Genomic DNA, 12,308 nt, shown 5'->3' with positions numbered 1-12,308 from the left:
ATGATTTCTTCTTTTATCCCAATGAATTTCATTTGAACTGTGCTTAAACTGCTTTTCACCTTAGCAAAAGGAAGACTTTATATATGCTTACAATTACTCTGCTAATGGTCTCTACAACCCTCTGGTTCCTATTCTAGATTAATTTTGAGCCAAAGTCAATATTCCTGTTTGTGTTGCACTTCTCAAAATTCTCATCTACCGAGTTTCTTAGTCCTAAGTCCTCTAAAGCCAGTGTTGCTTTTACTTTTCCTATTTTTAACTTTCCTGAAAACTTGCTCCCCTATCCCCACCCCAAATTCTTCTAAAACTAGCCTTTAAGGTTAGTTTCTATGATTGAGTCCATGACTCAAGTGGACATGTGGTGATTTATCCCTAACAGGAAATACCCTCCAGAAGGTCTTGCATGCATACTGAGAAATTGGAGCACCAGGTACCAAATCCAAGACGTAGCTAACTTCTCTTTCTTTGAATGCTGTCATGCTGATTCTAAGATGGCTCTCTCCTTAGACATGGGCAACTACTGAACATTTCTAGTTGTCCTTTGAGCAGGCTTCTTGCTAAGAATACCAGCTGGCTTAGGAGATTCAAACTGTGATTGTCATTCTCAACATACAAAGTTGTTCATATCCAGAAACTTTATTGACAAAACCTGAGACTTCACATCCTTGGGGCTCATCTTTTTATGTTTGGAAGACTTAGAATTTGTGGTTATAAGCATTCTGTTTTCAAGTCCAAGAATATAATTCAGAAGCCAAAGGAGTTTTTGTTTCCCCAAATACATGCTAGTTTAAAAATGAATGCAAGGGACTTGCCTGGTGGCGCAGTGGTTAAGAATCAGCCTACCAATGCAGGGGACACGGGTTCGATCCCTTGTCTCAGAAGATCCCACATGCCGTGGAGCAACTAAGCCCGTGTGCAACAAATACTGAGCCTGCACTTCAGAGCCCACGAGCCACAACTACTGAGCCCAAGTGCCACAACTACTGAAACCCGTGCACCGAGAGCCTGTGCTCTGCAACAAGAGAAGCCACTGCATTGAGAAGCCCGCACACGCCAAGGAAGAGTAGCCCCTGCTCACCGCAACTAGAGAAAGCCCGCGTGCAGCAACAAAGACCTAACGCAGCCAAAAATAAATAAATAAAAATAAACAAATAAATAAAATTTTTAAAAATTAATAAAAATGAATGCAAAAGCCAGTATAGGTTGCTTTTCCAAATTTGAAATTCCCCACAGTTTTGCTTTACCTTTGCATCAGTTAACTGAAATGATAAATGTATACCCACCAATTTTTGTACTTCCATGCACACATTTTGTATTGTGCAACTTAAACTACCTTTGGCAAATGAAGCAGCATTCTGTAACAAAGTACTGAGTTTGGGTTTCGTTAACACCTTCATAAATCATGCAGATGGGATCTTTGGCTATTCCCAGCTACACATGATAAAAATATCCTGTGCCTTGCTGATGTTTCTGGACCTTCAAGGTCAATAGGCTGATCCTTTGCAGACTTGTGAATTCTTGGAAGTTTATCTTTCCTCTCCTTTTCTTAGATTGCCCCTGCAATTGCTTGGTGCAGACTTCTTTCATCTTAGGTCGACCTTCATCCTCCCTCTCCCTCCTCTCCCTCACCCCTGTCTCCCACCCCTCCTTTTACTATAAAAGAGAAGGAATCTGTTAGTAGTCATTTTTCCTGTGGGTGACTGACTAGTGACATTTGGGGGGAATATGTTCTTGTCAAGATATTCTAGGCTAGTCCTGCAGTTTTAAAATACCTTAAAGCTTTCTTGCTTGTTATAGGAACTTAAAACCAATTAACTAGCACGTGAGTGAATGCTATAGGGACCCCAGAAATCATCCTAAGCCTCTTAGGCTGGCTCTGCGAATAAACCTTTTTAAATTCTTCCAGAGGTGACTTGCGTTGGAGAAAGCAAGTTAGAAGTGACCGCATCTGCTGATTCCAAACCCATGCCCCTCCCGGTTAGGGGGTGACCTCAGGGAAGGCTCACATAGTGCTTCTGGGACTCCTTCTGGGATCAGCTGAGGCCAAAGGCTCTTTTCTTTTCTTTTCTTTTCTTTTATTAATTTTTATTTGAGTATAGTTGCTTTACAATGTTGTGTTGGTTTCTCTTGTGCAGCAAAGTGAATCACGTATACATAAACATAGATCCCCTCTTTTTTTGGATTTCCTTCCCATGTAGGTCACTACAGAGCACTGAGTAGAGTTCCCTGTGCTATACAGTAGGTTCTCATTAGTTATCTCTTTTATACATAGTAGTGTATATATGTCAATTCCAGTTTACCAATCAAAGACCCTTTTCTTAAATACCGTCCTGAAGGAGGGGGAAAGCACAGGAGGGCATAATAAGTACCCCCTTACCCCACAACCTCTAAGAGAAAAAACATCCTTCTCATCAGACAAAAAGTATGTGATAAACAACCATGCAAATTGTGAAATATGTTAGAAGCCTTTGTTTTTAAAAATTAACCATTTTAATTTAGATAGAAATAACTACCCACATTCAACAATCCAGGCAAGCTTTTCCCTAACAGTTGGGTTGCACTACACACTGTGCTGCTTTTTAAATATTTCCACCTTGACAAGGTTCCAGGTCCAGCCCAGGCCCAGCCCCCATCGTGCCTGAGCGCAGTTCTGTCCGCACTTTAACTTAACCTTCATCCTTTCTTCCCAAGTGACATGCATGTGTATTTTCATTTTCTGACCCAGTTGTGTAGGTGATATTGAATGAGAATTTCAAATATAAGGTTCTCTTTAAACCTCTTACACCTTCTTCCAGCTCTCCAAATAAAAAGATCCAGTGTTTTAGGATGCACTGCTGTGTCTCCTTGCTGTGTGATACAAGCTTGAAAAAAAGACGTGTGTCCTTGGTACTCTTTCATTAACAGAAGTTTTAGAAACACATGTGCACCGTGCCCTTTATAGGTGCTCTTTCAGCCATTTCCTCACCATCCAAGTGAAGTGGACCTTGGGGAGCTATTAATGCTATCTTCCAAGCTGGAAACTTTTTTTTTAATAAATGCAAACAGACCAAAGAATGGATAAGTAATAGAGTTTGAGATTTCTGGCTACCAGAAGCTTTCCATTCTGTAGAACACAGTGTTCACATCACATATATAAGGCTGATGCTTTTATTTTGTTTTAATAGTGATGGTGGCGGGGTGCTGAGCCCAGCGGAGTTAGGGAACATGCCCAAGTTCATACAGTTAGTACTTGAGAAAGCATGATGCTTTCAACCCTGCCCTAGTTACTTAACGAGTATACATACCATGGATAAGGCTGCAGACCATAACTAACTAACCTTCATTTCCAAATAAATAAAGAAAAGGGAATTGAGGAGAAGGAGAATTAATGAAACAATAAGTGCAAATCACTCAGCCCAGTGTCTGGCACATGGTAACTTCTCAGTAAATGTTAGCAAGCATTGTTGCCCCAGTGTCAACTCTTTGAGGACTTTCTTTCAGAAAGAATATTAATGATGCATTATTCCTTGCCTGTGAGATGTGAAGTTATTGACTTATCACTGCTGGGCTTGGCATGTTGAGCCCTGTTTCTGTTTATTAATGTGATGAGGTTACTTGTGGTGAGGGAGTGTCCCCGCTGTGTGGTGGCAGTAATTATCAGTGTTGCTGTGAGGCTGCAGGAACCGATTGCTAGCAAAGGCTGGTTTCTTTCTTTCTTTTTCTTTAAAAAACAAATCCCATTACATAATTTAACAATCATTTTGTTCCGTAGTGAGATGAAAAGAACTTAGCAGCCTTCAGCTGGAGCTGAATGGAGAAGCAAATTATAGAAACCACTGACATTAGTGCCTGGCTAGAGCAGGATTGTTTCCTACTGAATATTTGAAAGTATTTTGTCCAATCTAATTTTGAAAGACCGGAGTCACTGGGCTTCCACTGCTTTCCTTGGGAATTATAGTTGTGTGGCTAATAGAACTCAATGGTGGGACATTTTCTCCAGCTGATACAGGAGCAATGGATGCATTTGTAGGAGGTCTGGTCACTGTGTTTTTCAAGGTAGGATTTGGAGAAGGGGCACAAACATGTTTTGCGCACTTGAGAAAATGTTCTTTTCTTTCTACCCAAAGATGTTTCTTTGGTCCATCCTGCTGCTGTTAAACCACAATTTACATAACTGAGATTTTCTTTAACTTTGTATTTATAGAGAATCCCCAAAATACACAAAAGTAGACAGAACAGTATAATGTGCCCAAAACTAGCCCCAACAGTCATCAAACCAGTAGTCAATCCTGCCCCATCTACACAGCCATCTACTTCCTCCCTTCTATTATTTTGAAACAAATCTCATCATCTTTAAAAAAAAAAAAATTCGGGTAAAATACACACAGCTTGAAATTTACCATTTTAATAATTTTAAGGTGTATAATTCAGTGGGATTAAGTACACAGTGTTGTGCAAACATCACCTCTGTCTAGTTCTAGAAGTTTTTCATCACCCCAAAAGGAAACTCTGTACCCATTAAGCTGGAACTCCCATTCTTCCCTCCACTTAGTGCCTGGAAACCACTAATCTGCTTTCTGTCTCTGTGTATTTGCCCTTTCTGGATATTTCATATAAATGGATTCATACAATATTTAGCATTTTTCCTCTGGCTTATTTCAGTAAGCATAATGTTTTCAAGATTTCATCCAATGTTGTATCATGCATCAGTACTTCATTCATAATACTCTGTTGTATGCCTATACCACATTTTATTCATCTGATGATGGACAGTGGTTAATTCCACCTTTTGTCTATTGTGAACAGTGCTGCTTTGAACATTCATATGCAAGTTTTTGTCTGAACACCTGTTTTCCATTTTGGGGGGTATATACCTAGAAGTGGAATTGCTAGGTCATGTGGTATTTCTATGTTTTAACTTATTGAGGAACCATCAAACAGTTTGTCTCAGTTTACATTCCCTCCAGCAATGTAGGAGGGTTCCAATTTCTCCACATTTTGCCAACATATTATTTTCTGCCTTTTTTTTTTTTTAATTATAGTCATCCTAGAAGGTGTGGAGTGATATGTCATTCTGCTTTTGACTCACGTTTTCCTAACGACTATTGATGTGGAACATTGTTAACTATTTGTATATATTCTTCAGAGAAATGTCTATTCAAGTGTTTTGCCTGTTTTTAAATTGTGTTGTTTTTATTTTTGTTGTTGAGTTGTAAGAGTTCTTTATACAATCTGGATACTAGACCCTTATTAGATATGTGATTTGCATATACTTTTCTATGGGTTGTTATTTCACTCTCTTGATAGTATCCTTCAATGCACAAAATTTTTAATGTTGATGAAATCCAATTTATCTCTTTCTTTTGTTGTTTGTGCTTTTGCTGTCTTAGTTAAGAAACCATTGCCAAGTCCAAGGTCATGGAAATTTACCCCATGTTCTCTCCTAAGAGTTTTACAGTTGTTGCTCTTATAGTTAGGTCTTTGATCCATTTTGAGATATTTTTTGTATGTGGCATGAGGTAAGGGTTCAACATCATTCTTTCACATGTGGCTATCCAGTTGACCCTGTACTATTTGTAGAAGAAACTATCATCATATCATTTTATCCATAGTACTCCAATATGTTTCTCTAAAATATAGGACCATTTTTTCAGATATCCACAGTACTATTATCACACTTAAAAAATGTCAACCACATTTCCTTAATGTCAGCAAATATCTAGACTGTAGACTGTCTCAAAAATTTGAGCAGCATTTAAAAAAAAAATCACTACCAGATAAGTTGCATCCATTGCAATTTGTTGGTATATCTTTTTAAATGTTTTAAAATCTACAGATTTCCCCTCCATCTCTCTTTATCCTTCTTGATATGTATTTGTTGAAGCAAATGGGCCATTTACCCTGTGGAGTTTTTTATTCTAGGTTTTGTTGATTATATCCCCATGATGTAACATGTTCCTCAGTCCTCTGAATTTCCTGTAAATTGGTAACTGGAAGTAGAGGCTTGATCAGATTTAGTTTTGGGTTTTTGTTTTGTTTAGTTTTTTTGTTTTTGGCAAGACTACTCCTGAGGTGATGTTGTGTTATTCTAATCAAGAAGCAAATCATAACTGGTTCTTTCTTTTTTTTTTTTTTTAATGTTAGCAGTCACTGGTCATCAGTGCCTAAATCCACTAGTTTATTAGAGGTTGTGAAATAATGATATTCTAATTCTATTATGTCTTCTTCACTTATTAGATGGAATATTTTTTTCTCGTGAAGAGAAGTTTTACCTCTTTTATTATTTAATCACTGTGGTAAAACTTGTATAAGAAAGGAAGTGTAAATTCTTCATTCTTTCTCTTTATCTACCAGTCTCAATATAAGAAGTTGGTTCCTCATTTTCTTCAAACAGTGCCAATTATATTCTTCTTTTTTTTTTTGCGGTACGCGGGCCTCTCACTGCTGTGGCCTTTCCCGTTGCGGAGCACAGGCTCCGGACGCGCAGGCTCAGCGGCCATGGCACATGGGCCCAGCCGCTCCGCGGCATGTGGGATCCTCCCGGATGGGGGCACGAACCCGTGGGACTCTCAACCACTGCGCCACCAGGGAAACCCCCCAATTATATTCTTTTTAAGGGGTGTCTTTATTAATGCATTTAGTTCAGCATATTTAATGTGTTTCAAGATATTGCAGTTCTTATTCTTACCGATGCTCAAATTATCCCATCTTTGGCCAGTGAGACCTCTTAAAGTTGATTCCTCAGTCCTTTCTAACATGATATTGTGGTCTTTGATAGCTTCCTGGCTCTCATATATGGTAATTTTACAACTCTTACTGGGTTGGAACGAGGTCTATTGTGGCATTTTCAAATTTCCTTACAAAAGCTCCTGATCAGTCTCCACCGGTACTCTGGAGAAGATTGGAGGGTTTCATTACCCTTTGTAAAATCATAAGAAGAGGGGCTTCCCTGGTGGCGCAGTGGTTGAGAGTCCGCCTGCCGATGCAGGGGACGCGGGTTCGTGCCCCAGTCCGGGAAAATCCCACGTGCCGCGGAGCGGCTGGGCCCGTGAGCCATGGCGGCTGAGCCTGCGCGTCTGGAGCCTGTGCTCCATAACGGGAGAGGACACAACAGTGAGAGGCCCGCGTACCTCAAAAAAAAAAAAAAAAAAAAAATCATAAGAAGATAAATCAGAACAGACATTAGAAACTCATTGAGGAAACTCATTTCGTGAGTTTTTATTGTTTCAACCAGGCATGCAGGAAAAAAAGGGAACATTATTTCTGCCCAAAGATCTTACAGCCTGGTGGGGTATCTTTTAGGACCTGGTGACATGGTGCTGAGGTTAGGAACGTACATTTGGACAAAGCCAAAACCACGAATGTGATTTCATTATGGGCCCATTTAAGTTCTGTTTCTAGTGTCAAATCAGAGATTGATTGCTAGTCATCTAAATTATTGTCACAAAAAGATGACTTTTGTGGCAGACTTTTTGAAGAAGAGGGAGAAATGTATGGAAATGGATGTGTTTCTCTAAACCTAGAAAATGAATGTAAAAGCAAATGGATAGCTTTTCCTCTTCTAGTCTCTACTCCTCCATTAACTAAGGGAGATGTTCATTTTCTGCCTATTTTATAAAGTTGCTGAGTACTGTAATGAGTTTATATTTATAGAGAACTTGGAGCTTTGGGGATGAAAAGTGCTAAATTAGGGCTTATTGTTTATTGAATTTATTTGATATGTCCAGCCTCCTGGGAACATTTGCTGAAGTTAATTAAAAGCAGATAGTCCTCACTCTGACAGCTTACAGTGCCACTTACAAGCCAATAACATAAACAGTGTGCACTTGAATTGTTCTGACTTGGGATTCCCTAGACAACCACAGCTCTTTCAGGCAGGGGAATGATGCTACTTTTATAGGAAAGTTGAGTTTGACCATTGGATAAAAACACAGGGATATTCTCAACTACATCTGTGCCACCTAACTGCCCTCATTTAAAACAAATACTTAGAATATGAAGATTTTCCTAGTTTTCCAGCTATAATTTTCAGGTTGGAACATTAAAAATAATCTTTCCTTTCTTTCATTTTGGGAAAAAATTAAGATAAAAATTTATGTTTTATATATCGTTTTATGGTCACTTTTTCTTTGCAGGAAGGGCATTCCAAAGCAGCCAGGTGGGACACCTTATGCTTTCTTAACTCATTGGAAGCCGTGAAGTGTAATGATAATAATGGCATGTTTGCTTCCTTTGCCAGTTGGTGATGGAGTTTTGTGGTGCTGGCTCTGTCACTGACCTGATCAAGAACACGAAAGGTAACACGTTGAAGGAAGAGTGGATTGCGTACATCTGCAGGGAGATCTTACGAGTAAGTGACAACACGGGAGACCTTGGGAGGTGTTGAACTTTGCACTGACCTTCCACTAATTTGTAAACATGTTGGAAACCTCCTTAGAGCTTTATTCTGACAGTGATGGTGGCAGTGGTAGTGTGTTGTGGTCTGCTGTAATGGAAGTGAGAGCCATTCTGCATAGGCGTGTGCACTCTCATTTGGAGGGTTAATTGGGTGATTTCTCTTAACCTGGGATTCATTTCCTATGGGGCTTCCAATTGGAAATCTGATTTTGGATCACAGAGATAGTGTCCCACTTAGGAAATGGATTGTTTAGGGATATTTTGATCACTCATTTGAGTTTTCCATTTGTGAAAGTTTATAACTAATTTAAGGCTTGTGTGACTTTAGCCATTTTAGTACATATAACCTAGTTTAATTGATTTTACCTTAAAAAAATTCTCTGAGACAATATCTCAAACCAGTCAAGACAGTGGACAAGAATGTGCCCATTTGCCCAGTTTTGCCCACAAATCCCACAATCAGACAATCTAGACAATAGTGTCATGTATTTGCTGAGTTCACTTCAGGGAGAAGGAGGTAATTGGTCATATTTTAGTTTGTTCAGATTAGTTTAATTATCTCTTGCTACTAATAAGGAGGCTATTATATGTCCACTGAGCATTCTTACTAGGTCTGCTTGGAAGCTATTTATTTACTTATTTATTTACTCTGCCTTCTTAGTATAAGGGAACAAAAGGTAAAACGGTTTGCATGATGTGTCCAAGATATGCCTTTGAGAGACAGATTATGTGCTGGGGAAGAAAGGAAAGGAGGGAGGGAGGAAGGCATTAAAAAACTATGTGTATCCCTTTAATTCAACCCACATTAGGAAAAAAAACCAAATAGAAAATGAAATTTTAAAATGATAACACTTGTATTAGCATAAAAATTCAAATACTTAAAAATAAATGTACAGAAACATGTGAGTGATTTCTACACTGGAAACTACAAAATATTACAGACAAATTAAAGAAGACATTAATAAATAGAGGTGTATATACTATTTCATGAATTAGAACGCTCAATATTATAATGATGTTATTTCTCCCTAATCTGATCCTTGCTATCATTAAACTGCCTATCAAAATCCTTCTAGGTACATTTGTCGATCTTGACAAGCTGATTTTTAAAACATTGTATGGAAATACAAAAGGCCAAGAATAGCCAAGGCAATTTTGAGGAACAAAGCTGAAGTATTTATGCTGCCAGTTACCAGGACTTATTATAAAGCTGCTAAGTAATTTAAACAGAGTGGTATTGTCACAAGAATAGACAATGGCCAATGAAACAGAATGGAGAGTCCATGAACAGACCCACTCATACGGACACCTGATTTATGACAAAAGCAGTGCTGCAACACGAGGGAAACGGTCTTTTAATCAGTAGATAGTGCTTGATCAGTTGAATATCCATATAAAAACATGAAGTTTATACCTGCTTTATATCATATTTAAAAATTAATTCCAGGTGGATTATGGTTATAAGTACAAAAGATATAAAAAAAATAAAGCTCTTAAGAGAAAATATAGGATAATACCTCCATGGTTTGGAGAAGGCAAAAAGATTTCTCAGAGCACAGAACAAAATTTGAGGGAAAAACAATGAGGTATGCTTGCTGAACTCCTTCAAGTCTGACATGTATCTCCAAGTATTGACGTGCCATTGTGTGAAGTTAATTTGGATTTCTGATGTAGAATTTTACTCATTCAGGAAAGCATGACAGATTATTTAGTTATCCAGACCACCCCATGGGTGCCAAGAATCTACTGAGTCTCCAGGGCTGGTTCTGCCCACTCTGGCTTTCTGCGCTCCTGGGTAACCCTACTGGGATCAGTCATGTGATCTCCAGGGTTCTAAAAGCAGCAAGGATGTTTCACCCCATGAGTATTTCTCAATAGCTGGTTTTAAAATGTGTGAAAACATGTTTTCTTCCTTCTTCCAATATGTTCTCCCAAATGATAATACTGGTATTTGAGATATAGTGACTCATTGGAAGGGACATTTGATCACCCAAAGGTCCCTAGCCGCAAGATGTTTCAGAGAAGACCCTCCATGCATTTTATGATCTCATTAAATACAACCTTTGGGGCTTCCCTGGTGGCGCAGTGGTTGGGAGTCCGCCTGCTGATGCAGGGGACACGGGTTCATGCCCCAGTCCGGGAGGATCCCACATGCCGCAGAGTGGCTGGGCCTGCGCATCCAAAGCCTGTGCTCCGCAGCGGGAGAGGCCACAGCAGTGAGAGGCCCGCATACCGCGAAAAAAAAAAAAAATACAACCTTTGGCTCACTTATGTGCTGTGGTATCTGCTTCCAACCACTTTGATGGTAAAAGAAGGAAATGGATCTTCAGTCCCTCTTTTAAGGATTCATGGAGTGGTAATATGCTGTGAAAACTATACATTTTAATCTATTTGATGCCTACCTCAAGCCAAATCGACTAGATAAAAAGGTAATTTTATAAGACCCAAACTAGTGCCTCAAACTGTCCTGTCTCGTGGTTTATGTTTCCTGATATTCCTAAACACAAACATGGATCTTTTGGGGCATTCATATTCTCATACTGAATTTTCTCAACAAAAGGGGATTCAGATATCTAGTTCTTTTTTTTCTCTTTGTTTCAACTTCATCTTTCATACCATGGTTTTGTTATTGTGGAGAAAAAATTAAAACTACAGAAAATCATAAAGAAAAAACAACAACACTTGGGTATCCAATACCTTGAATTAACAAGTGTTAGCATAACATGATTTACTTCAGTACTCCATTTTTAGATTCTTTTAGATTACAGTTTATCTGAGAAACATGAGACCACCTTAGAACAAGTCTGTAGGTTTTTGAACCCACACCACACACACACAAAAAAAAATGCCAAATCAGAGAAATTCATGGAGAAATGGAACACAATCAGGTTGAGATGTCACTGAATAATTATTTCATATAATGAGCACAGAGTCACAAATATAAAGCACTAAAAATGACAGTGACGAACATTAACAAAGGAAATAGAAGTTGCTGTTTTCCTTTTTTAATGTGAGACATTGGCTAAAGCCAATGGGAAATTTCTTGGCTGGTCTGAGTAATATTTTATTGTGCTTAATTCAAATTGTATAATAACTTTTAAATTCAAAAACTGCACAAAAAGAGTGGAGGCTTCAGTTAAATCAGATTTCTGTACAGACTCTGTAGATATTGCTGTTACCAACTGGCAAATACAGGTGGTCCTCACTATTCACAGTACTGTTAGCTGAAACCTGTGCATGTTGAAACTGTGTCATGGCCTGTGTGGTTCCTTGTTACCCGAGATAAAAGCTGATATGCAAGCGTTTCATTTAACACCGTACCAGGCGTTGCAATGACCACCTGTATATTTCAGTTTATATTGATCATTGCCTGAAGTTTAGAACAAACAAACATTGTGTTCCATTTAGAATTATGACCACATGAAAGATATAAATAAAATAATGAAAGTATCTCTGGGTGAGTTTAAATTTTTCGGATCATTAACATCCAAAATGATTTTTTACATCTGGATTTATATTCCTGTCAACCCTTCTCAACTCTCCTTCATTCCAGGGGCTGAGTCACCTGCACCAGCATAAAGTGATTCATCGAGATATTAAAGGGCAAAATGTCTTGCTGACTGAAAATGCAGAAGTTAAACTAGGTAAGAACAGAATCCAGTGAGCCTAGGAATTGCAGAAAATGATAGGATTGTTTCAGCTGTTTTTTTTTTTTTTTTTAATAATGTAAATTTGTCGCTGTGGATTTGGAGGTCATTGTACCTAGAATAGAAAGGAAAATGTTTCTTTGGCTATTTAAAAAAAAACAACATTTTCTAGGGCTTCCCTGGTGGCGCAGTGGTTGAGGGTCCACCTGCCGATGCAGGGGACGCGGGTTCGTGCCCCGGTCCGGGAGGATCCCACATGCCGCGGAGCCGCTGGGCCCGTGAGCC

The 12,308-nt window shown here is 38.8% G+C and overlaps 1 protein-coding gene across 4 annotated transcripts in view; it reads left to right on the top strand.

The window, feature by feature from the left end:
- Nucleotides 1–12,308, top strand: part of TNIK (TRAF2 and NCK interacting kinase) — a 414,235-nt gene that overhangs the window by 265,627 nt on the left and 136,300 nt on the right. For all 4 annotated transcript variants that reach the window (XM_079921223.1, XM_079921222.1, XM_079921221.1 and 1 more), the window contains exons 5-6: nt 8,219–8,329; nt 11,930–12,020. In XM_079921223.1, the coding sequence (XP_079777349.1) occupies nt 8,219–8,329; nt 11,930–12,020 (202 nt within the window). The remainder of the gene's footprint in view (nt 1–8,218; nt 8,330–11,929; nt 12,021–12,308) is intronic.

This window comes from Stenella coeruleoalba (genome assembly GCF_951394435.1).
Source record: "Stenella coeruleoalba genome assembly, chromosome: 5".
Taxonomy (NCBI): domain Eukaryota; kingdom Metazoa; phylum Chordata; class Mammalia; order Artiodactyla; family Delphinidae; genus Stenella; species Stenella coeruleoalba.
Note: the sequence above shows the minus strand (reverse complement) of the source record. Positions and strands in the feature narration are given on the sequence as shown.